General features: G+C 47.9%; 1 protein-coding gene across 1 annotated transcript in view; it reads right to left on the reverse strand.

Moving 5' to 3' along the window:
- Positions 1 to 24761, reverse strand: part of DYNC1LI1 (dynein cytoplasmic 1 light intermediate chain 1) — a 71288-nt gene extending 46527 nt beyond the window's left edge. Inside the window, exon 1 of the mRNA XM_077491466.1 lies at positions 24469 to 24761. Within this exon, the coding sequence (XP_077347592.1) occupies positions 24469 to 24584 (116 nt within the window). The 5' untranslated portion in view covers positions 24585 to 24761. The remainder of the gene's footprint in view (positions 1 to 24468) is intronic.
- Positions 24762 to 27390: the final 2629 nt, after the last annotated feature.

Genomic DNA, 27390 nt, shown 5'->3' on the forward strand with positions numbered 1-27390 from the left:
TTATTTTTTTTCCCCCAAAAAGAACTTTAGGTGTCTTTGCTCAGACATTATACATATATACAGATGGTGCCTCAGAGATGGCACAGTCATGTGTCTTCTGATGTCTGAAATTCCTGGCCAAGTTCACAAAGTCTGACATATCTCTAGCACTGATAATCAATTAGCTGATCAACTTTTTTTTGCCACTTACTGTTGAGCTAAAATGGGTTTAGGCAAACTGGGAGGTTCTACAACATGGACTAAGGGGTTCCACAATCCATTGTATGCTTTCTTATCACCTCTAAACATCTTTTCACAGTAGCAGTACACTGATCAGGGTTGTCAACTGTCAGGCTGGGTTCACACTAGTGTGAATTGGATCCGGAGTTCCTCTGCATCCAATTCGCAATAGCAGGATCATGTGACCGGTGTTCTGGCATATAGTGTCCTGCCATCGGATACTGTCCGCCCCGTACCACACATGCGCATCGCTTGCGCAGTACGGAGCAGAAGAAGCTTCAGAAAATCTCAGAAGATGAACGGAGTGTGTGCCGTGAGTCGAGGTGGTAGCCCCACCATCCAAGCGGACATAGGGCTGGCGATATTAGAGGGCCCCTCGCAGGCTCGCCGCGCTTCGGGCACGGCCTCGCCGCGCTCCGGGCACGGCCTCGCCGCGCTCCGGGCACGGCCTCGCCACGCTCGACGCGCTCCGGGCACGGCCTCGCCGCGCTTCGGGCACGGCCTCGCTGCGCTATATCAGGGGCTAATAATTTCTCAGGCTGTGCTGACTTTTTAAGTATAAGCTAGGAAAATTACTTGTTATAGGTATTGTCAGAGTTTCTATATTGTTTTTATACCGCTTAAATATTAACTACCTTCATTTTTAATAGGAGTTCTGTCATTTTTCATGTTTTTCAGTAAAAAACACCTTGCTCACAGTTAGGCTTCATGCACACGAGACGCAGATGCAAACGCTGCTGGACACATGTTGAAACCGGCGTTTAGAAACGCGCGTTTTGCCACGATTTTTACCGCGATTTAGCGGCGTTTTACCGCGTTTGCGTCTAGAAGCGTTTAGTTAAGCTAACATCATAGACCCTCCCCAGCTCAAAAATTAACTATTTCAGCAATTTTGTGAGACCAGAGTGAGTAGCAGCAGCTGTGAGAGCTGCAGTGTACTTGTATTTAGCGTGTCACTTGCCACGGCACCTGCCACAAGTTGTGGATTGTCCACTTGCCACGTGACTTGCCACATCACCTGCCATGTCACTTGCCATGTCATCTGCCACAAGTTGTGGATTGTCCAACTGCCACAAGTTGTGGATTGTCCACTTGCCACGTGACTTGCCACATCACCTGCCACGTCACTTGCCACGTCACCTGCCACAAGTTTTGGATTGTCCACTTGCCACGTCACTTGCCACAAGTTGGGGATTATCCACTTGCCACATCACCTGCCACAAGTTGTGGATTGTCCACTTGCCACGTCATTTGCCACATCACCTGCCACGTCACTTGCCACGAGATGTGGATTGTCCACTTTCCACGTCATCTGCCATGCCACCTGCCACAAGCTGTGGATTGTCCACTTGCCATGTCACCAGCCACATCACCTGCCACAAGTTGTGGATTGTCCACTTGCCACGTGACTTGCCACATCACCTGCCACGTCACTTGCCACATCACCTGCCACAAGTTGTGGATTGTCTACTTGCCACATCACCTGCCACGTCACTTGCCACGTCACCTGCCACAAGTTGTGGATTGTCCACTTGCCACGTGACTTGCCACATCACCTGCCACGTCACTTGCCACGTCACCTGCCACAAGTTTTGGATTGTCCACTTGCCACGTCACTTGCCACGTCACTTGCCACAAGTTGTGGATTGTCCACTTGCCACGTCACTTGCCACCTGCCACGTCACTTGCCACAAGATGTGGATTGTCCACTTTCCATGTCACCTGCCATGCCACCTGCCACAAGTTGTGGATTGTCCACTTGCCACGTCACCAGCCACATCACCTGCCACAAGTTGTGGATTGTCCACTTGCCACGTGACTTGCTACATCACCTGCCACGTCACTTGCCACATCACCTGCCACAAGTTGTGGATTATCTACTTGCCACGTCACTTGCCACATCACCTGCCACGTCACCTGCCACAAGTTTTGGATTGTCCACTTGCCACGTCACTTGCCACGTCACTTGCCACAAGTTGGGGATTGTCCACTTGCCACATCACCTGCCACAAGTTGTGGATTGTCCACTTGCCACGTCACTTGCCACATCACCTGCCACGTCACTTGCCACGAGATGTGGATTGTCCACTTTCCACGTCATCTGCCATGCCACCTGCCACAAGCTGTGGATTGTCCACTTGCCACGTCACCAGCCACATCACCTGCCACAAGTTGTGGATTGTCCACTTGCCACGTGACTTGCCACATCACCTGCCACAAGTTGTGGATTGTCTACTTGCCACGTCACTTGCCACATCACCTGCCACGTCACTTGCCACGTCACCTGCCACAAGTTGTGGATTGTCCACTTGCCACGTCACCTGCCACGTCACCTGCCACGTCACCTGCCACAAGTTGTGTATTGTCCACTTGCCACGTCACTTGCCACGTCACCTGCCACAAGTTGGGGATTGTCCACATCACCTGCCACGTCACTTGCCACATCACCTGCCACAAGTTGTGGATTGTCCACTTGCCACGTCACTTGCCACATCACCTGCCACATAACTTGCCACGAGATGTGGATTGTCCACTTGCCACGTCACTTGCCACGTCACCTGCCACGTCACTTGCCACGTCACCTGCCACAAGTTTTGGATTGTCCACTTGCCACGTCACTTGCCACGTCAGCTGCCACGTCACTTGCCACAAGATGTGGATTGTCCACTTGTCACATCACCTGCCACATCACTTGCCACATCACCTGCCACGTCACCTGCCACAAGTTGTGGATTGTCCACTTGCCACGTCCCTTGCCACGTCCCTTGCCACGTCCCCTGCCACGTCACCTGCCACAAGTGGATTGTCCACTTGCCACATCACTTGCCACATCACCTGCCACAAGTTGTGGATTGTCCACTTGCCACGTCCCTTGCCACGTCCCCTGCCACGTCACCTGCCACAAGTGGATTGTCCACTTGCCACATCACTTGCCACATCACCTGCCACAAGTTGTGGATTGTCCACTTGCCACGTCACCTGACACAAGTTGTGGATTGTCCACTCGCCACATCACTTGCCACATCCCCTGCCACAAGTGGATTGTCCACTTGCCACGTCACTTGCCACGTCCCCTGCCACAAGTGGATTGTCCACTTGCCACGTCACTTGCCACGTCACCTGCCACAAGTTATGGATTGTCCACTTGCCACGTCACATGCCAGTCACCTGCCACAAGTTGTTGATTTTCCACTTGCCACGTCACCTGCCAGGTCACTTGCCGCGTCACCTGCCAGGTCACTTGCCACGTCACCTGCCACAAATTGTGGATTGTCCACTTTCCACGTCACTTGCCACTTCACCTGCCACGTCACTTGACACAAGTTGTGGATTGTCCACTTGCCACGTCACTTGCCACCTGCCATGTCACTTGCCACAAGTTGTGGATTGTCCACTTGCAATTGCAATTGTTTAAAATATTTTTCTAATGGTTTTTCATCATTTGCAATCATTTTTGAGATTTTTAATGTAAAAAAAAAGGTCACCTTTAAAAACGCATATAAACGCAAACGCGGCTAAACGCGGTAGCGGCGTTTTGCCGCGTTTTACCGCGTTTTGCGTCTGAAACGTGGAAATTTTTGTTTCTGAACGCATTTTTTTGCTTCTGGAAAAACGAGACTAAACGCAACTGCATAAAAACGGAAAAAAACTAGACTGTGTGCATGGACACATAGGATAACATTGAATGAGTTCAGGGGCAGTTGAAAAAACTGTCCAACTGCATCTGAAGGCGCGTTTAACTGCGTCTCGTGTGCATGAGGCCTTAGGGGTCTTTCGCTCATCACAATGCATCAGGTGTGACACTTTGCACATGTGTGGTTTGACCACCGTTTTCAAATGCGGGCGCAACTCACGTACGCGTTTGCTTCTGCGTGCGAGCTGTCGGGACAGGGCGCTTTAAGGAAAAAAAAATGTTTTTCTTATTTATTTTACTTGATTTTATTTTTTCACGGTTTAGAAAAATAAAATAAAAAATAAATTGGGTCACTTTTATTCCTATTACAAGGAATGTAAACATCCCTTGTAAGGCCTCATGCACACGGACGTTTTTACAGCCGCCTTTTTGAGCGTTTTTTGCAGCTTAACCACTACAGCCCCGGACCAATAAACACCTTAAGGACCAGAGGTCTTTTTCCAATTTCGCACTGCGCTGCTTTAACTGGTAATTGCGCGGTCATGCAATATTGCACCCAAACGAAATTTGCGTCCTTTTCTTCCCACAAATAGAGCTTTCTTTTGATGGTATTTGATTGCCTCTGCGATTTTTTTTTTTTTGCGATATAAATGGAAAAAGAGCGAAAATTTTGAAAAAATAAAAGATATTTTCTTCTTTTTGTTATAAGAAAAATCGAATAAACTAAATTTTAGTCATACATTGAGGGCAAAATTTATTCAGCCACATGTCTTTAGTAAAAAAAATGTCAATAAGCGTATATTTTTTGGTTTGCGCAAAAGTTATAGCGTCTACAAACTAGAGTACATTTTCTGGAATTTACACAGCTTTTAATTTATGACTGCCTATCTCATTTCTCGAGGTGCTAAAATGGCAGAGCAGTACAAACCCCCCCCAAATGACCCCATTTTGGAAAGTAGACACCCCAAGGAAATTGCTGATGGGTATGTTGAGCCCATTGAATATTTATTTTTTTTGTCCTAAGGGATTGAATAATGACAAAAAAATAAAAAATATTTTGTCACTAAATGATATATTGCTCACACATGCCATGGTTATATGTGGAATTGCACACCAAAATATATTCTGCTACTTCTCCCGAGTATGGGGATACCACTTGTGTGGGGCTTTTTGGGAGTCTAGTTGCGCACGGCACCCCGAAAACCAATCACCACCTTCAGGATTTCTAAGGGTACAAATTTTTGATTTCACTCCTCACTACCTATCACAGTTTCGAAGGCCATAAATGGCACAAAACCCCCCAAAATGACCCCATTTTGGAAAGAAGACACCCCAAGCTATTTACTGAGAGCCATGTTGAGTCCATGGAATATTTTATATTTTGCCACAAGTTGCGGGAATATTACAAACTTTTTTTTTTTTGCACAAAGTTGTCACTAAATGATATATTGCTCACACATGCTATGGGCATATGTGAAATGACACCCCAAAATACATTCTGCTGCTTCTCCTGAGTACGGGGATACCACATGTGTGGGACTTTTTGGGAGCCTAGCCGCGTACGGGACCCCGAAATCCAAGCACCGCCTTCAGGATTTCTAAGGGCATACCTATCACAGTTTTGAAGGCCATAAAATGCCAAGATGGCACAAAACCCCCCCAAATGACCCCATTTTGGAAAGTAGACACCCCAAGCTATTTGCTGAGGGCCATGTTGAGACCATTGAATATTTTTTTTTTGTCCCAAGGGATTGAATAATGACAAAAAATAAAATAAACATTTTTTTTTACAAAAAGTTGTCACTATAGGATATATTGCTCACACATGCCATGGTTATATGTGTAATTGCACCCCAAAATATATTCCGCTACTTCTCCCGAGTGTGGGACTTTTTGGGAGTCTAGTCGCGCACGGCACCCCGAAAACCAATCACCACCTTCAGGATTTCTAAGGGTGCAAATTTTTGATTTAACTCCTCACTACCTATCACAGTTTCGAAGGCCATAAAATGCCAAAATAGCACAAAACCCCCCAAAATGACCCCATTTTGGAAAGTAGACACCCCAAGCTATTTACTGAGAGGCATGTTGAGTCCATGGAATATTTTATATTTTGCCAAAAGTTGCGGGAATATTACAAACTTTTTTTTTTTTGCACAAAGTTGTCACTAAATGATATATTGCTCACACATGCTATGGGCATAAGTCAAATTACACCCCAAAATAAATTCTGCTGCTTCTCCCGAGTACGGGGATACCACATGTGGGGGACTTTTTGGGAGCCTAGCCACGTACGGGACCCCGAAAACCAAGCACTGCCTTCCGGATTTAAATATAAAATGCTACCAAAAAAACTGTTAGCGATCACAGGGATCAGGCCTGACTCTGCGATCGCTGCAGTTATGCGTTTAGTGTTTTGTAAGTGGCAGTGATCGATCGATACTGCACTTGGGTGGGCTGGGCAGAGGGGCAAAACGCAGGTGCTAGCAGGTATCTGGGCTGATCCCGCTAACAATGCGTTTTTTTGGAACCCTGAACTGCTGGGGACGCTAGTATAGATCTGATCAGATATTGATCTGTTCAGATTCTATACCACTACGGGAGGTGTATGCTTTGCGCGTGGGTGTTAGCGGTACTGGCACTAACCTAGCGCTGCCTGGGGCGACGCAGACCCTGACCCTAAAACCTAATTGATATCACCCGCCGGGTGATCAGGGGGTTAAACCTTTATTGGGTAATAAATGGTGGGTGCCCTGATGCTATAAAAAGCAAACTAACCAGAGTCACCCGTAACACTTATACGGTGATCAGTGGTGAAAGGGTTAACTAGGGGCAATCAGGGGGTTCAAATTTTTATTAGGTAGTATATGGGGGTCCCTGGCGCTATATAAAAACCTGACGGGGAACCTAAATAACTAACTGGCTAACCAGCGTCACCAGTGACACTTATACTGTGATCGCTGGTGAAAGGGTTAACTAGGGGCAATCAGGGGGTTAAAACCATGATTGGGTAGTATATCGGGATACCTAGCGCTATAAAAACCTGGCGGTGAACCTAAAAAAATAACTAGCTACCTAGCGACAGTAGCGACACTGATGCAGCGATCAGAAAAATGATCGCTTAGTGACAGTGGCAAAAGGGGGTGAAAGGGTTAACTAGGGGCAATCAGGATGTTAAAACCATTATTGGGTAGTATATCGGGGTACCTAGCGCTATAAAAACCTGGCGGTGAACCTAGAAAAATAACTAGCTACCTAGCGACACTGATGCAGCGATCAGAAAAATGATCGCTTAGTGACAGTGGCAAAAGGGGGTGAAAGGGTTAACTAGGGGCAATCAGGATGTTAAAACCATTATTGGGTAGTATATCGGGGTACCTAGCGATATAAAAACCTGGCGGTGAACCTAAAAAAATAACTAGCTACCTAGCAACACTAGCGACACTGATGCAGCGATCAGAAAAATTATCGCTTAGTGACACTGGCAAAAGGGGGTGAAAGGGTTAACTCTAGGGGCAATCAGGGGGTTAAATCTTTATTGGGGGGTGATAGGGGGCTACCCTGGACCTAACACTAACTGCCCTGACAGTTTTTACTTTTACAACTGACACTGAATGCATTGATCAGTAAAGAAATGATCAATGCAATCAGTGACACTGTGACTGGGGGGGGAGGGGGGGGTTTGTGTACCTATGTGTCAGTGTAGTGTTTTGGTGCACTTATTTTTAGTCTTCTCCTCGTAGTCCGGTCAAAAAGACCGCCCCGAGGAGAATGACATCACTTCCTCCTTCCTGTGTAAACAATACACAGTGGGAGGAAGTTCGTCATTGGCCAGGAGCGATCCAGAGGGGGTGGCCAGAAACCAACGGCCATCCCCTCATCACGGATCGCTCCTGGAGGGAAACGGACCGCCGTATCCAGCGGGAGGGGGTCCGATCGGACCCCCCACCCGCTGGAAGGCAGGCACGTACATGTACGTGCTTGTGCCTGCCTGTGCCATTGTAATGACGTACATTGGCAATACGGCGGTCCTTAAGTGGTTAAAAACGCCTGCCCATGGCTTCATGCCCACCTAGGCGTTTTTGAGCTGCAAATGGCATAGGCGTTTTTAAGCTGTAAAAAAACCCAGGACCAGTGCGTTCCATGGCGCGGACCTAGAGCTGTAAAAACGCGAATCGCAGGAAAACGCGCAAAATCGCGCAAAAACGCGTAACATATTTTCTTTGTTTTCTGAGTGCTATAGCCAAGAGATGTGTTTCTTTATAAAATGCTACTTAATGCTAAAGCTAAAAAACGCGCAAAAACACGCAAAATTGCCAATGAAAAACACGGTAAAAATCACGTTTTTAACGCCGATTTTTCCAGGCGTCGGAGCTAGCTTTGCAGCCAGTTTTTAAAAACGTCCGTGTGCATGAGCACTAATAGAAAAAACATGACAGATCCTCTTAAATATGAGATCCGGGGTCAAAAAGTCCTCGGATCTCATATTTGGACAAAAATGCAAAAAAACAAAACAAACAAAAAGCCATTTGAAAAAAATTACACTGAAAAAAATTGCACTTTAAGACGTATAGGTAAAAGTGACATTATGACATCGCTTCCGCCGTGCTACGGTATGGAGACAGGTGGGGCCATCTTCCCCTCACTTGTCTCCATACCCACGGCAAGGATCCGATAGCCTCTGCCGCTGGCTTCGGTAAGTGGCGGAGGGCGAGGGAGCGTACCCCACGCAGAGACCACCATTATCGTAAACACGACCGGCTCCTGAAGAGATGGATACCTCGGTTGTGGCAGCAGCTGCTGCCCTTATCGAGATATCCATCTTCAAAAGTGCCAACGTATATGTACAGGAGATGGTCGGCAAGTGGTTAAAATGCAAGTTCACCATTTTAAAAAAATGTGTTCACCGTTTTTTTTTTGTTTTTTTTTTATAGGAGCCTGCAGAGAATTGCACCTGAGATCATGAGATCATTAGATCATGGGAGCAATGTTAAGCTCCTGCACAATCTTCCTCCAGCTCTGGGGCAATATCTCCGTGCAGGCTGCTACAAAGCTAGAGGAAGACCGCTTGAACTACGAGCGTACTAATCAGTGCACTTGTAATTCATTGACACTTCAAGTCTTATTCGTTTTTTCAGACCTTTGAATGATTGACAAGGCTGTGTGGAAAGAGCCCTGCCTGTGCAGATTTTAAAAAGTGATAGCGGGTGAGGGGAGAGGGATTCCTCCCCGCTGTCACAAGGGGGGTGAGGGGCGGGGCTTAACAGTAACATATTACACACCAAATACAAAATGTAACATGTTACCAATAGGTGAACTCATCTTTTAATGCTAATGGTTGACTGCAATCATCTACCTATTAACCTTAGGTGATCCCAGCCTGGCCTCAAAGGGAACATATAGCCAAAAAGTTTTTGTTTTGTTTCTTGGATACAGTAGGGAAGGGTCAAACCCCTATCGTTATATTCTACTGTCACTGCCCAACTGGAAAGATTTCCCATCACTTGCTTTCCCAAAAGTAAGGGTTATTCCAATCTTAGATAGTTGTCAACAAATTTCACATCTACCATCACTTTCTGACTTGAGGACACTGGTCATCAGGACAAATAAAAGGGTCAATCTCCACAGCAGGAACACAGACAATAAAAACTTGGCAGCTGGCCGAAACATCAGTCATTATACCCAAAATTAACAAAAAAAGTGCCTTTACATACACTTTACAACAACATCAGTGAAGTGCTGACACTTTGCCATATTTATTTCTGGAACAAAAAAAAGGTACAGCCCATTAAAAGCGGTTGTAAACCCTTACAAACCACTTTGACCTACAGGTAAGCCTAGATTAAGGCTTACCTGTAGGTCCAAGAAATATCTCCTAAACCTATATGGTTTAGGAGATATTTGCCCGAAAATGGGCACCGCGGCGCGCATGCGCACTGAGCGCGGCATTTCCAAGAATGAAGCTGCCGCGCGTGTCGACTCCCGTGTGCATGCGCAGGAGTGACGTCATCGCGGCTTCGCCGAATGACAGCAGCGGAGCTGCGAGACCCTACCAACAAGATGGATGCGGCGGACTACAGGGGACAGCGGCGACTTCGCTGTCTCCTGTGTCAGGTAAGTGACACATAATGGACTACTATGCGATGCATAGTAGTCCATTATGCTTTGCCTTTGCAGGGAATGAAAGAGGAAATAAACTCATCAGGGTTTACTTCCTCTTTAACCACTTGTTGACCAGGCCTTTTCTGGAAATTTGTTTACAAGTTTCAATTCATATTTTTTGCTATAAAAATTACTTTGAACCCCCAAACACACACACATATTTATATATATTTTCAGCAGACACCCTACAGAATAAAATGGCCATCGATGCAATATTTTATGTCACACAGAATTTGCACAGTGGTCTTTCAAACGCATTTAAAAAAAAAATAAAGTTAGCCAAATTTTTTAATATAATGTAAAAGATGATGTTACCCAACATGTCATGCTTCAAAAAAAAAAAAAAAAAAAAAAAAACCAATAGGCAACACTTCAAACACTTTTGCAGGTTAGCTATTTAGTGTTACAGAGGAGGTCTATTGCTAGAATTATTGCTCTCGCTCTAACAATAGAGGCGATACCTGATGTGTGGTTTAAACACCGGATACAAAATGCAGATAAAACGTAGGTATGCGTTTGCTTCTGCATGCGAGCACGGAGGGATGGTGCACTTATCTATTTTACTGCCCCCCCCCCCTCCCCCCACACTGTCCCTTTATTTTTTTTTATACAAGGAATGTAAACATTACTTGTAATAGAAATAAGCATGACAGGTCCTTTTTATTGAGAGATCTGGGGGTCAAAAAGACCCGGATCTCTCATTTACTTACAAAAAAAAAAAAAAAATTTAAAAATAAAAAGGCATTTTGACTTTAAGAAAAATAAATAAATAATAGTTTTGGCCCGAGAACCAGAGGCGACGTCGGAGGTCGCTCCGGTCCTCCAAGGGCATAGAGCCAAGTGGGGACCATCTTGCCCTCACTTGACTACCTGCCCTGTCATCAGAGGGATTTCATCGCTTCTGGGATTACCCAAGCCTCCGATAAACACAGAAGCGACGGGGGTGGGCGGTCACCTCTGCCTTTAAAAGTGATCCCGTGGTGACACCGAATCGCCCCCAGAACAAAATGATACTGGAGGTTATGGCACCTAGCTGCTGCCATAACAGTACTTAACGTCAAAGTAATGATGTATATGCACTGTGAGCGGTTGGCAAGTGGTTTTGCTATGCAGCTCACCAGTGCAGGTGCCATACTGCAATCAATAGGGTCTGGGGAGCCCAAAAGTAAACAAAAACTGCTGCACTGGACTATTCCATGATGAAGCAGGAATTCGTCTGCTCAGAGGTCAGCATTTTTATTCTTTGAAAGTGCCAGAGAGGACAGTGTGGAGCTTTACAAATGTTGGATAAGTCATTTGCCTTTTTTTTTTTTTTAAATGTAACCTAAAGTGCGGTTAGTATTGTGAAAAACGGCAGTGAAAAATCTTCCCTTTACATTTGACGCACATTGGCATTGCGTCAACTGGCCTGTCTTTTGGACAGATGAGTAAACTAAACTGCATGTGACAATTTAGAGCCAATCGAGTCTTTGACACCATTGGAAAATTTCTACTGTACCAATAAACTACCATTCTCCACATGCCCAAGACAGCCGTGTTGCTTAGGCCCCATTCACACCTGAGCGTTTTTTAGCTTGAAGCCTGAAGTTACAAAACGCTGGGAGGGGAAAAAAAAATCAATTATTCTCAATGGAGATGGTTTACATCTCCACTCCAAGTCGCCTGAAGCTCAAACAAGTTCTGGGCCCTTTTTTGTCGCTCGAATCAGGCAGATTTGGGCGTTTTTCTTTTTTATATTGGTGACCCTTTGCCCTGTAAAAAATCGTGGCAAAAAACGCTGTAAAAATCGCACAATTTCCTGCCTGAAAACGCTATGCTCACGTGTGAATGGGGCCTTAGAGGCCAAGCTGATTAGAACTTCTGCAAAAAGTTAACTGTGGAAAGTCTAAATCCACCAACATGTTTTCTTGTTTTAGTTTTCAATAGAGTGGAGAAAATATTAAATCGCCCAACTAGACAGATGCTCCCTCACTTCCTGTCTCTGACACCAGGACAATAAACATTGTCAGAGGGTCTAACACTTTATCATTCTAATTAAAATAAAAAAATTTAAAAAATGGGGGCAGCAACAAAACCCTTTCACACATTATGGCTCGAGTTGGGAAGGAATTATATACTGTATATCTCAATCTACCCACAGATGTAAGAGAACAATTTCCTTATCTAGACAGATTCAATAGAATTCCATTCTAGCAAACCTGCACATTCATTTTGGCCGAGCAAGCCGAGTTTAGCAATAAAATAATAAATCAAATGGGGTCAGTAGGAGCCTCATATAAATACTCATACCCCCCCCCTCCTTCAGCCCAGATGCAATGGGAGCAATGCTGAATGAAAGTATGATTTGTTATCAGGGCTGCCCTTGTAATAAGGAGCATCGCAGGTCTCCCCACACCGCTAACCATTTCCCCACTTCAACACACAATTCAGAACAAACTGGTCCCCTCTCTTCCTTGGCAGTCCAAAAAATAAAAAATAGACAAACAACTACAACACAGCCCTGTAAATATTCAGAATCGATTAATTTGAAAACACTAACACCATACAAGCATAATAAATATGAAAGATTCTGTTGCTTGGCACCTCTGCAGAGGACAAATACATCAAATATATCATCCTACAACTGCGCCTTTCATCCCACGCAAAAACAATATTTGAGAGTCTAAAAAGTCACTTTTCTCGTGGATGAGAAAATTATCTTCAAATAAACAAAAAGTGGAACTAAACCCTCCTCGCCTTTACAGCCAAGGAAGCTGCCATCTCATGCCTGGTACACACTGTTTTTTTTCGTTCAACCCAGCAGGCTGAATGGAAGAAAAAATAAAAATAACAGATGAAACAAATGACAGACCGCAGTACAAACACAAGAGCTATTGGTGTGGCGATCCCCCCCCCCCCGCTCTGCCTTTGTATTCTGACAGGAGGAAACCCCCCCCCCCCCCCCCAAGCACAATGATCAGCACTCGCAGTCATTGGCTGCAAGCGTTGATCAAATGCTGGTTTCCCAGCATGTCCCTTTGACACATAACACAATTGCTAGACCGGCTTCCGTCAGACAGACAACTGTACACATAGGTGTTGATTTACTAAAGGCAAATCCACTCTGCACCACAAGTGCAGTTGCTTTAGATCTGAAGGGAAGCTCTGAAATTAGGGGAAGCTCTGCTGATTTTATCATTCAATCATGTGCAAGCTAAAACTCTTTTTTTTTTTTCTTTGCATGTCCCCCTCAGATCTACAGTGTCTGCACTGCCAAGTGCACTTGTAGTGCAAAATGGATTTTCCTTAAATAAATAACCCCCATAGACTGAATATAAGCCTTTTTCCTGCTGGACTGGATGATTTTTGGCCCTTGTGTACCCAGCATTAGTCTCGGTTTATTCTTCAGTTGTCATGATGCTGCACATGTGATCAGATATGACACCAGCCATTTGATGGCTTGACAGTTTGGTTCAGAGTGCAACCAACTGTGACAGTTAGCATCCAGGCATGCCGAGAATGTAATTGTTTGAGGAAACCGTTAAATTGATGGGTTCAGTATCACTATAAAGTGGAACTTTAGTCGGAGAACTAGGTCCTGCTAGATCACTGCAGGCTGGCCTCTTCTGCAGGTATAGTTATGAGAGGGCCCGTTCATATCATACATGAATGAAAGCAGATTTCACTTGCAGAGACATTCCTTTTCATGCACGTTGACATCAGCTTCCATGTGTGTCAGTCATGTGCCCTGTTCACACCAATGTTGTTGTCAGGTCAGTTTATTTCACATGCAGAAAACCGCATACAAGTTGCAGATTTTTGCGAAGAAACAATCTGCATGTTGTGGTGTGAACGGGGCTCATAGAGAAAAATTGTTTTTTGATGCTCTTGCAGAAAAGCTGACATCTCTGCACCATGGTGTGAACAAGGCCTAAAAACATAAAAAAAAAAAAAAAAAAGTGGCTATACTGTTTAAAATCCAGTAATACGCTTTCCCCCCCCCCCCCCCCCCCTCCTCTGCACATGCTCAGTTGCGCTTTATTTTTAGGCACTACTGAGTTTGTAGAGGCCGTTCTCCTGACAGCCCTAAAGCAGAATTAAACCCCCATCCTTTACACCAACTGCCATGATCAGTTATGACACCAGCCATTTGACGGTTTGGTTGAGCACACAAGCAAATGTGACAGTTAGCAATCCTGCCATTCCAGGAAAGTAACTTTTTTTAAACCAGTAAATCGATGGGTTCCGTTCTGCTTTACGATTTACTGCTGTTCAGGGGCTCTGGGCTTCAGCAAAACTGCAGCCTCCAGCAACAAAAGGCAAGAGCAATGCTGGAGGCAAATTTACAGCACACACCAATTTTGTTAGCATAATTATTATAATCACATGGCAGCAACTCAGTGCATTTAGACATGGTGAAGACGACTTGCTATAGTTCAAACTGAGCATTAGAATGGGGAAGAAAGGGGATTTAGGTGTCTTTGAACATGGCATGGTTGTTGGTGCCAGACAGGCTGGTCTGAGTATTTCAAAAATGGTGGACCTACTGGGATTTTCACACACAGCCATCTCTAGGGTTTACAGAGAATGGTCCAAAAAAGAGAAAAATATCCAGTGAGCAGCAGTTGTGTGGCTGAAAATGCCTTGTTGATGTCAGATGTCAGAAGAGAATGGGCAGAGATGATAGAAAGGCAACAGTGACTTGAATACCCCTTTGTTAAAACTAAGGTATGCAGAATAACATCTCTGAATGTACGACACAACAATCCTTGAAGCAGATGGGCTACAGCAGCAGAAGACCACACCAGGTGCCTCTCCTCTCAGCTAAGAACAGGAAAAAGGCTGCAATTTGTACAGTGTCACCAAAATCAGGCAACAGAATATTGGAAAAATGTTGCCTGGTCTGATGAGTCAACATTTCAGCTGCAACAGTCAGATAGTGAGGTCAGAATTTGGCGCAAACGACATAAAAGCATGGATCCATCCTGCCTTGTATGAACGGTTCAGGCTGGTGGTGGTGTAATGGTGTGCGGGATATTTTTTTGGCACACTTTGGGCCCCTTAGTGCCAATTGAGCATTGTTTAAACCCTATGGCCTACCTGAGTATTGTTGCTGACCATGTTAATCCCTTTATGACTAAAGTGTACTCATCTTCTGATGGCTACTTCCAGCAGGATAATGCACCGTGTCACAAAGCTCAAATCATCTCACCACTGCTTTCAGGAACATGACAATGAGATCATTGTACTCCAATGGCCTCCACAGTCACCAGAACTCAATCCAATAGAGCACCTTTGGGCTGTGGTAGAACGGGAGATTCACATCATGGATGTGCAGCCCACAAATCTGCAGCAACTGCGTGATGCTGTCATGTCAATATGGACCAAAATCTCTGAGGAATGTTTCCAACACCTTGAATTCTATGCCACGAAGAATTAAGGCAGTTCTGAGGGCAAAAGGGGGTCCAACCTGGCACTAGCAAGGTATACCTAATAAAGTGGCCAGTGATTGCATGTTCCTTACTAATGGACAACCTTTTTTTTTTCTTATCAAGTTGTTATGGGTAAAGTTCCCCTTTAACCGTCCCATGTACATTTACTGTGGCAGGGCGGCCCGTTTGCGCAAAATCACGTACCTGTGATTTTGTGCACACGTCGCTCCCGCTGTGATTGGACAAAGCAGGAGCCAATAAGCCGGTCCGGCATCCATGATGGTCACCGCAACCAGCCGATCGTTTACAGGAAACATGGAGCAGCGGTGTGCCAATGGAAACAAAGCACACTGCTGCGGTTAGGGAGGAAAAGAGAGAGATTGTGTTTCAGCTAATCATGATCTGTCTTTTCTTCCAGTGAATCCACCCCCCCCCCCTACAGTTAGAAAACACCTCCCAGGGAACATATTTAACCCCTTGATTGCCCCCTAGTGTTAACCCCTTCCCTGCCAGTGTCATTTATACAGGGAATGCAGTGTCACTGGTCCCCAAAAAGTGTCACTTAGGGTCAGATTTGTCCGTCACAATGTCACAGCTCCACTTAAAAAAACCCGGATCACCGCCATTACCAATAAAATAAAAATTCCTAAATCAATCCCCTATTTTGTAGGTGCTATAACTTTTGCGCAAACCAATCAATATATGCTTGTTGGGATTTATTTTTTTTGTTTTTTTTTGTTTTACCAAAAATATTTAGAAGAATATATATTGGCCTAAGCTGATGAAGAAATTCGTTTTTTTTTTTAAATCTGTATTATAGCAAAAAGTAAAAAATTGTGTTTTTCCCCAAAAAATTACACTTTTTTGTTTATAGTGCAAAAAATTAAAAATAAAACGCAGAGATGATCAAACACTAGAAAAAGAAAGTTCTATTTGTGGGTAAAAAAACAACCTCAATTTTATTTGGGTACAGCATCGCACGACCGTGCAATTGTCAGTTAAAGCAACGCAGTGCCATATCCCCAAAAAATTTCTGGTCAGAAAGCGGGTAAAACCTTCCAAGGCTGAAGTGGTTAAGCCAAGAATAAATAAATAAAAATAAAAAATTATATATATATATATATATTTTTTTTTTGGATTCCCCATCACATTCTGTCCCAGCAATAATGGTCACCTCTACAATTCCACAGCTGTTTATATGTCACTAACACAAGGAACGACAAACCCCAGGCACCAGGTCGCCATGGCGACCAGAAACCGCACCCTGGTGCCTAGGCTGCCACCAGCCCACTCGCTGCAACTTACAATGCCCCAGACATGCAGCACTATGATATTTAACACTGACTGCCGTTCCTCCTCCCTTCTCCACGCTCAGCGTGGCACTTGATGCTTGCCAGCACTGCTGCGTGTGTGAAACTGAAAAGTAAAAGAGGAGGAGAGAGAGAGGATCTGTCAGAACTGAGCTTGATGTCGGGGTGGGCAGGACCCAGCAGCTATCAAACACCAGCCAATGGGATGAGATCCGGTTGGGCTGCTACGTGTATGTGGCCCCTGACTTCTCAATAGGGATGCACCGAACCATAGTACTCGCCGATACCAACCACAACTGTTTTGTTTTAACTTCAGCTGTCCGCAATGATACAAAGCATTGAAAAGTTATTTACAAATAAATAAATATTCACTAACAAAGCAAACAAACAAAAAGTTTTAATTGTTTGTCATTTAGAAAATAGACTTGGACAAAAGAAAAAAAGCAGGAAAATAGTAATTAAATGGAGGAGAATAGGGAGTTAATTAAGGCTGATTAGCATAAATTAAGGGTTTTTAAGGGATTAAACAGAGGAACATTTGTTCATCCCTTTGATCTGTAGATGAAGAAACAGAAATATACAAAAAGAAACAGTTTCTTTTTATTTGAGTGTTTCATGGCTGAGCAATGTTGTAATAAACATTTCCAGCTGCTTTTTCTTTCTTTTTTTGACAGCTCCAATTCCCGGACTTCTTTAACCACTTAAACACCAGCTTTTGGTGCTCTCACATTTTGAATGACAATTACTCAGTCATGCAACACTGTACCCATATGAAATGTTTGTCCTTTTTTTCACACAAATAGAGCTTTCTTTTGGTGGTATTTAATCACCGCTGGGTTTTTTATTTTTTGTGCTATAAAATAAAAAAGACCGAAAATTCTGTAAAAAAAAAATGAATTTTTCTTCGTTTCTGTTATAAAATTTAGCAGATTAGTAATTTTTCTTCATAAATTTTGGCCAAAATTTATACCACTACATATCTTTGGTAAAAATAAGTACAAATTGGTGGATATTATTTGGTCTTTGTGAAAGTTATAGATTCCACAAGCTATGGTGCCAATATCTGAAAATTGATCACACCTGAAGTACTGACAGACTATTTCAACATAACATGACGCCGGTTTGTCATTTGACGGAGCGATCACGTGGTAAACGGCCATGATGAGCGGCCGTTTACCGTGATGCGCGGGTCCTGTGCTCTCGTGTGTGTGCGCGAGAGCAGAATTCTGGGAGGCCGTTAAACAAAAAAAAAAAAAAAAAAAAGATTCTGGCTTTGATCGTATTGGCGAGTTGGTAGAAGCACCGGAGGGCGGGGTGTCTATAGCTGGGTATTGCAGGGTATCTCCAAGTATGGCTGGGTATGGCAATTTATGGCAGGGTATTGCAGAGTATTGGCAGGGTATGGCAGAGTATTGAGGGGTTAATTGTCGGTGAGCAGCGATGTGGGCACTGCAGATACAGCCCACAGCGCTGCTGACACCGATCTCTTCCCCCTCCGCTGTACCGATCGGTACAGAGAGGGGAGGGAGGAACCGGCGTCATAACATCATTTGACGGAGCGATCACGTGGTAAACGGCCGCGATGAGCGGCCATTTACCGTGATCCGCGATGCGCCGGGTCCACAGGATGTCTCTCGTGTGCGCGCCCCAGGGGGGCGCGCGGGAGCAGAATACTGGGAGGCCGTTAATTAACGGTCTCTCAGAGTTAAACAACCGCCCTGAAGCCGTTAATCGGCTATGGGCCGGTTGTTAAGTGGTTAACAATGGAGACCCACTGACAGCTCCAAAAGCCAAGCCTGAAAGTATGAGTACATTTGCATGAGTACCGATACTTGTGCAAATACTCAGTATTGGCACCGATACTAGTATTGGTGCAACCCTAGTTCTCAAGCTGAAGTCAAGATTTACATTATCGGGATACTGGAGCACGCCTGAAAACATCTGTGTTGCCCTTTTCAGACACACTATCAACTTTTGTACATTTTAGGCCTATTCACAATATCACATTGCACAGAACCAAGTATCAGCACTCCAAGAAATACCTATTGATCCTGTCAGAAATCTAGTAAGCCAAAATAACTGCCTCTGCTGTACTGCAATCCCAAGCAGTGTTATCAGTCCTGCCCTGGGACTACAGAACATTTCTCTCTCTTATGTTATAAATACGAGAAGAGGAGGACATGTAGTCAAGCAGAGAAAAGCTCAAGCGGGGTGATAACAATGCTTGGGGCTGTAGTGGAGCAGAGTCAGCATTATCAACTGAAACTTTTAACCAGGAGCCCATGGTCTTTTTCTGTGTTGTAGTCCTTACATTTTCATGGTCCTAGTGGGACAATGCTGCTCCACCATTACTGGCAGGATCACCAAGTGAAAAAAAAAAAAAGAAGGGAAAAAAAGCCTTCACAAGAAAGAAAAACACTGTTCTAGGTAGCACTTCTAAAGACTGCCAAGCTGCAAGATATTACATTTCTTTTCAGGGTAAGCTATGCTTTATTATTTGCAAATACTACACACCTTAGAACCTAATAATTCACATGGTTTCAGTTGAAAACATATGTTATAAAAAAATAAGATCTTGTTTACACAGGTGGTAGTCTCTACCACCCCTATGAAAAGCAATCCACAGAGAATTATTTTCAAAGGGCGACAGAGCAGCAACTTGCCTTTCCGGTGTCTTGTAAAATAGTGTCCTCCATCAGATGCTGTCCCCTGCGTACTGCGCATGCGCAGTACACGGGAACACACATTCCGAAAATTGCCGAGGACGAACGGCGCCTGCGCCGTGAGTCCAGGTTCTATCCCCACTATCCAAGTGGACATAGAGTTAGAATAAAAAAGAGCCGAGCGGAGCGAGGCCGAGCCCGAAGCGTGGCGAGCGAAGCTCGCCCGCGAGGGGCCCTCTAAAATTCACTACCCTATGTCCACTTGGATAGTGGGGCTACCTCCTCCACTCACGGCGCAGGCGCCGTTCAACTTCGGAGTTTTTCCGAAGCTTCGGCTGCTCCGTACTGCGCATGCGCAGTACGGAGCGGACAGCATTTGATGGGCGGACTGTATTAGGCAGAACACCGGCATATAGAATCACAGTTTTCTTTTTTCTTTTCTCCCAGACCGGGTCACAACCACAGCTAAATTTACTTGGCATGATGAGTTTCATAAGCTGTACCAGCTGTCAAACTCACTAATTGATGTCTGCTCATATAACTGAGGCCACCAACATAAATTTATTGGGGACCGAAAGCATTATGAACACAGTATATGTACAAACCCATCCAGTTGCCATGGTAGATTTTGGGTTTCTAAGGGATCACCCCCCCCCCCCCCCCCCCGCCGTTTTTTAAAGTGGTTTCTGAAGGGACAACAGTCATTCCTTGCATTAAAGTAAAAAACATTTTTCTATTTGGAATGCCTCCCCCCCCCCCCCCCCAATACTTACCTGAGCTCTGTATCAATCCAGCGCTATGCCCGTCTTCTTTGCTCTATCCCCACTCTTACCCAGCTCGGCTCCTGGTGCTGCTAGTCAAATCTTGCGAGCAGACAGCAGGTGGCAGGGCTGAGACAAGCTGTGTGCGTCTATGGACACACACAGTCAAACTCAGGATTGAGCCTGCATGTCTGCCCACATAGAAAGGGCTTGCTATGGGGGCAGACACAAAAGAGAATGAACCAAGATCACTAGTGAGGGACCCCAGAAGAGGAGGTTTGGGGCTTCTCCTTGAAAAACCATTACAAAAAGCAGGTGAGATCAAGTTTCTTATTACATTTTTTAAATACAATTACAAAGTGGATCCAAAGCATCCCTATCCTTTACAGCCAAGGAAGCTGCTATCTCAGCCTGTTTGATCTGCAGTTACCATGATGCTGCACGTGATCAGTTATGGTAGCAGCCATTTGATGGGCTGACTGTTTGGAGGGGACAAGCAAATGTGACAGTTAATGGCATGCTTTGGACCGTAATGGTTTTGCAAAACCGTTAAATCAATGGATTTAGTTCCACAATAGAATCAGCCTACTGATTTAAAGCGAAACTAAACCCATCAATTTAAGAGTTTCAAAAACAGTTATATTCCTGGCACATGCTGGGAACGCAACTGTCACATTGGTTGTGCTCTCAACAAAACTGTCAAAACATCAAATGGCTGTTCCCATAACCGATCACATGTGCAGCATCATTGCAGTTGAAGATCAAACAGAGGACGAGGTGAAACTGAAAACAATAGGGGGGTTTAGTTCTGCTTTAACTTTCCCAAAACAGTTGCATTCTCAAGACAATTAAATGATAACTGTCACATTTGCTTATGCTCTCAAACGTGATGTCAACTAAGGATGAGCTCAGGCGTGTTCACAATTGGCCTGTGCAGAGCCCGCCAGGAAGTCAGCACTGCGGAGCGCTAATCACAAGCAGTGAAACATTGTCCCGACGCATGGTTGTAGAGTTGAGAAACGTCTCACTGCCTGTGAATAGCACTGTACAGTGCCAACTTCCTGGCGGCTCAGCACATGCCCTTTGCGGACACGGGCGCGCTCTCGTGTGATACAGTCAGTCAGCAGCCATAGCCGCCGAGTGTATCACTCGGCCCGGTGCACCGCGTCATTGATTTGATTGACAGCAGCAGGAGCCAATGGCCGCACTGCTTTCAATCATCCAATGAAGAGCCCACAAGAGCTGGGGGAAAGCAATGTGGGATCGTTCCCACGGAGATTCGGGGCTCAGGTAAGTAAAATGGGGGCTCAGGGGGGCCGGACAGTGCAAGGCGTTTTTCACCTTAATGCATAGGATGCATTACAGTGAAAAAACACGAAGCTTTACAACCCCTTTAAACTATTACAACTTACAATATAATTCTGCAATGGGAGAATCTTCATTAATTAGAGCCTCTGGTCACACAGAATATATGCTGGGGCCCCTCCGCTGGTCGCGCAGAGTGAGCGAGCCCAGGGGGGGGGCCCCCTCCGCTGGTCGCGCAGAGTGAGCGAGCCCAGGGGGGGGGGGGGGGGGGGGCCCCCTCCGCTGGTCGCGCAGAGTGAGCGAGCCCAGGGGGGGGGGGCCCCTCCGCTGGTCGCGCAGAGTGAGCGAGCCCAGGGGGGAGGGGCCCCTCCGCTGGTCGCGCAGAGTGAGCGAGCTAAGGGGGGGGGCCCTCCGCTGGTCGCGCAGAGTGAGCGAGCTAAGGGGGGGGGCCCTCCGCTGGTCGCGCAGAGTGAGCGAGCTAAGGGGGGGGCCCTCCGCTGGTCGCGCAGAGTGAGCGAGCCCAGGGGGGGGGGGGCCCTCCGCTGGTCGCGCAGAGTGAGCGAGCCCAGGGGGGGGGGCCCCTCCGCTGGTCGCGCAGAGTGAGCGAGCCCAGGGGGGGGGGGGGCCCCTCCGCTGGTCGCGCAGAGTGAGCGAGCCCAGGGGGGGCCCCTCCGCTGGTCGCGCAGAGTGAGCGAGCCCAGGGGGGGGGGGCTCCTCCGCTGGTCGCGCAGAGTGAGCGAGCCCAGGGGGGGGGCCCTCCGCTGGTCGCGCAGAGTGAGCGAGCCCAGGGGGGGGCCCCCCGCTGGTCGCGCAGAGTGAGCACGCCCAGGGGGGGGGGGGGGGGCCCTCCGCTGGTCGCACAGAGTGAGCACGCCCAGGGGGGGGGGGCCCTCCGCTGGTCGCGCAGAGTGAGCACGCCCAGGGGGGGGGGGGGGCCCTCCGCTGGTCGCGCAGAGTGAGCACGCCCAGGGGGGGGGGGGCCCCTCCGCTGGTCGCGCAGAGTGAGCACGCCCAGGGGGGGGGGGGGGGGGGGCCCTCCGCTGGTCGCGCAGAGTGAGCACGCCCAGGGGGGGGGCCCTCCGCTGGTCGCGCAGAGTGAGCACGCCCAGGGGGGGGCCCTCCGCTGGTCGCGCAGAGTGAGCACGCCCGGGGGGGGGGGGCCCTCCGCTGGTCGCGCAGAGTGAGCACGCCCAGGGGGGGGGGGGCCCTCCGCTGGTCGCACAGAGTGAGCACGCCCAGGGGGGGGGGGGGGCCCTCCGCTGGTCGCGCAGAGTGAGCACGCCCAGGGGGGGGGGGGGGGCCCTCCGCTGGTCGCGCAGAGTGAGCACGCCCAGGGGGGGGGGGCCCCTCCGCTGGTCGCGCAGAGTGAGCACGCCCAGGGGGGGGGGGGGGGGGGGCCCTCCGCTGGTCGCGCAGAGTGAGCACGCCCAGGGGGGGGGCCCTCCGCTGGTCGCGCAGAGTGAGCACGCCCAGGGGGGGCCCTCCGCTGGTCGCGCAGAGTGAGCACGCCCGGGGGGGGGGGGGCCCTCCGCTGGTCGCGCAGAGTGAGCACGCCCAGGGGGGGGGGGGGCCCTCCGCTGGTCGCGCAGAGTGAGCGCCCCCAATGGGGGGGCCCTCCGCTGGTCGCGCAGAGTGAGCGCCCCAATGGGGGGGCCCTCCGCTGGTCGCGCAGAGTGAGCGCCCCAATGGGGGGGCCCTCCGCTGGGGGGGGGGGGGCCCTCCGCTGGTCGCGCAGAGTGAGCACGCCCAGGGGGGGGGGGGCCCTCCGCTGGTCGCGCAGAGTGAGCACGCCCAGGGGGGGGGGGGCCCTCCGCTGGTCGCGCAGAGTGAGCACGCCCAGGGGGGGGGGGGCCCTCCGCTGGTCGCGCAGAGTGAGCACGCCCAGGGGGGGGGGGGCCCCTCCGCTGGTCGCGCAGAGTGAGCACGCCCAGGGGGGGGGGGGGGGGGGCCCTCCGCTGGTCGCGCAGAGTGAGCACGCCCAGGGGGGGGGCCCTCCGCTGGTCGCGCAGAGTGAGCACGCCCAGGGGGGGGCCCTCCGCTGGTCGCGCAGAGTGAGCACGCCCGGGGGGGGGGGGCCCTCCGCTGGTCGCGCAGAGTGAGCACGCCCAGGGGGGGGGGGGCCCTCCGCTGGTCGCGCAGAGTGAGCGCCCCCAATGGGGGGGCCCTCCGCTGGTCGCGCAGAGTGAGCGCCCCAATGGGGGGGCCCTCCGCTGGTCGCGCAGAGTGAGCGCCCCAATGGGGGGGCCCTCCGCTGGTCGCGCAGAGTGAGCGCCCCAGAGAGTTCAAGGTGTTTTTTCACCTTAATGCATAGGATGCTTTATAGTGAAAAAACACGAAGCTTTACAACCCCTTTATAAACTATTACAACTTACAATATAATTCTGCAATGGGAGAATCTGCTCTGAGAAACTTCATCAATTAGAGCCACTGGTCAAACAGAATATATGCTGGGGCCCCTCCACTGATCAGACCGAGCGCCGGGGGGGGGGCCTCCACTGATACAAAGAAAGCATGCTGATGCCTCCCCAAGGATCACACAGACAAACCATGCTGGGGCCCCTCATCTAAACACAAACACATGAAGCCCCACCCATCTGTCACTGGGCCTGCCCCTTCCACGAGCCTGCGCACCTGTACTATTGACAGGTAGAGCGCGTCCCCGTCTCTTTCAGCTCCCTAACCACGCCCACAAACAGGTAAAGGCGTCCCCGAGCCCTAGAAGCGTCTAGGCGTCCCTCCTGTCATGTACAGCTCTGACATGGACCGTCTGTCTGCTTATCCCCCCTGGGCCGCCGGAAACGTCCAGCGGCACTGAGAATGGCAGCCTGCCAAGAGAGGGAAGGGTTAAGCAGAGTCCATTACCCCCCACCCACCCAGGCCCCCCATGGAACATGTCACACGGGCTCTGCATAACGGTCTGGGCCGGCTAATGAATGAACAGGCTCCCCGGCCTCCATGTCTGCCCTTCCCCGAGCACGTTATTACACAATGCAAGCTACTGACCACAGGTTCTGTCCATCCTCATCCTCAGTGGCCGCCGCCCCGCTGTGGCTGTTCCCATAGCCAGCATTGAAGCTGGAGGATGGAGACGAGTAAGAGGCGGCTCTCCCCGCTGCCATCCTAGCGCTCCTTTCCTATGACAGCTGTGTATGCGCTAATTAGGACAGCTCGACTGCGGAACACCCCCCTCCACGATTTGGTCTCGACCACCCTTCCGCTGAATAGATGAGGCGCGGTCCCCGGGAAGAAGAACCAGGAGCCCTATGGAGGGGGAGGGGGCAGACAGGAGCACTGGGCGGGGCTGGGACGCAAGGCATGGCGGAGGTGACGTTGTGGCGGCCAAGTGACTCCGCCCACTCAATGTGACTGCTGGATGCTGAATCACCGGCATCCACACTGATCAGGGCTGTTCATTGTATACAGACAATGGCTTAGACCCATAGCAACCAATCAGCTTCTGTCTTTCTCACAGTTTAGAAAATTAAAATATGATTGGCTATGCTCTAGTTGAGACAAAGTTAGTCTCAGACACTTTTTTTAGTCTCCCCTTCATTTCTACATGTTTTTAAATGGTGCTAAACAAGGCTAGTAGTAGGCTGCTGGAAGTTGCCATCAGAAGATGGTACACTGCAGTCATAAAGGGATAGACATGGTCATCAACGATACCCTGGTAGACCGTGGCATTTAATGACTCCCTGCCTGCGCTATAGCTGAAAGACGGCTACAGCACGTGTCCATTGAGGTCCTTCCATGATCATCATAGCCAGGCGCCCTCTGCGGCGTGTGGGCGGAGCACTCATGATCAGCTGTCAGCAAATGATAGCTGATCAGAGGATGTAAACACAAGCCGGTTATCAGCTTTTCTTTCCCTACGCTGACAGCGTGAGCAGAGAAGAAGATAGACGATAATTGGCTTATGTTAAAGGGACATTGGCACAGATAATTGGGGCACTGGTTATCAGTGTCCTGTTTATCAGTGCAGTCCCATCAGTGCTCATCTGTGCCACCTATCGGTGCTACCAATCAGTGCCACCTACCAGTGCCATCTCTCAGTGCACTTCAGTGCTGCCTATAAGTGCACCTTCATCAATGCAGCCCTGTCAGTGCCACCTACCAGTGCCATCTTTCAGTGCCGCCTATAAGTGCACCCCCATCAGTGTAGCCTCATCAGTGTTACCTACCAGTGCCATCTCTCAGTGCGCTTCAGTGCCACCTATAATGCCCCGTACACACAATCAGAAATTACGCCAGCAAAGGTCCAATGAGAGCTTTTGGTCAGAAAATGCGATCGTGTGTATGCTCCATCTGACTTTTGCTGGCGGAATTTCGGCCAGCAAAAGATTTTTCGGTCAGAAAAATTCCGATCGTCTAGCAATTACGACGTGCAAAATTCCTACGCATGCTCGGAAACAATTCGACGCATGCTCGGAAGCACTGAACTTCATTTTCTCGGCTCTTCGTAGTATTGTGCATCACTGCATTCTTGACAGTTGAAAGTTCACAGAACTTTTGTGTGACCGTGTGTATGCAAGCAAAGCTTGATCAGATCACAGGTTCCAGAAGACTGCAGGACCATTCACAAAGCGCAGAGTGGTTCATGCAGTGGATAGCCGGCTGTGAAGCCAAAAGCTGCATAGCTAGCTGCCCACAGAAGGATGCGGATGCCAGGAACTCACAGGCTAATGAAGAACTAGAAAGAGCAAAGAGGAAAAAAACTGCACTACGGAGTGAAAACAATACTGGTCGGAAGCTGCAATTCAGATGTACACCAAAAATACACAAATTAACAGAAAAAGAAAAAAGGAGAACTGCGCTAACCTCAAATTCCCAAAGTGAATGGAATATGTGTGTGTGCTAAACCCACAATATAAACCTTAGTATCTTAATGTCTCTAAAGCCACCTCAAATAATAGTGCATACAATTATATATACAAGTATGTAAAATTAATACAGAATAAGACACAAGTGCGTGTCAATGATGTGAATCACCTAAACACAGCACAGAATGTATAGATCTCTGTGTATATACCCCTAAAAATAAAAATAAATGTTTTTTCTAAAACATGCTCCAAAACGGAAAAAGTGCATGAAATAATTACCAAAACAATATTTTAAAAAAAACCTCTATATAATGTCCATATGATTATATGACAAATTATTGCTGTAAAGTGTCCATATGGTAAATAAACACCAGTGAAAAAATCTTCGTATGAATAGCTGAATTGGAAGTGCACAAATTAGTAATCTTCTCCGGGAGTATAATGTGCTTTTCCCATCACCAAATAAATGAATTGGTTCCTTACCAGATCCGAGAGACCCCCCGTTACAGAGGGTCACCACAGGCAAAAACAATCAAAGGATATCCGGGTAGCGGTTCCCCCTCAGGCGATCCCAAATCTGTCACACAATGGGGCTATGGCTGTTGCTCCACAAGTCACTCCCAACTCAACGTGGTATCACATAGGGAAAAACATAGGCTCCAGATAGTGTAAAACCAATGATTTTAATTTGCAAGTTACGAACGTATACACTTACATAAGAAACTTTAAAAGCAGGCTCAAAACAGAAGCGTGCGCCGGCCGGACAAACGCCAACGAAGAGACCAACCCGTCCTTCCTGGTCAAAAACGAACGAACACGACTGGGGTGACGTCGACACGTTCGTTACTTGCAAATTAAAATCATTGGTTTTACACTATCTGGAGCCTATGTTTTTCCCTATGTGATACCACGTTGAGTTGGGAGTGACTTGTGGAGCAACAGCCATAGCCCCATTGTGTGACAGATTTGGGATCGCCTGAGGGGGAACTGCTACCCGGATATCCTTTGATTGTTTTTGCCTGTGGTGACCCTCTGTAACGGGGGGGTCTCTCGGATCTGGTAAGGAGCCAATTCATTTATTTGGTGATGGGAAAAGCACATTATA

This window comes from Lithobates pipiens, unplaced genomic scaffold (assembly GCF_037356315.1).
Source record: "Lithobates pipiens isolate NorthernLeopardFrog02 unplaced genomic scaffold, aLitPip1_a1.2 Scaffold_19, whole genome shotgun sequence".
NCBI lineage: Eukaryota > Metazoa > Chordata > Amphibia > Anura > Ranidae > Lithobates > Lithobates pipiens.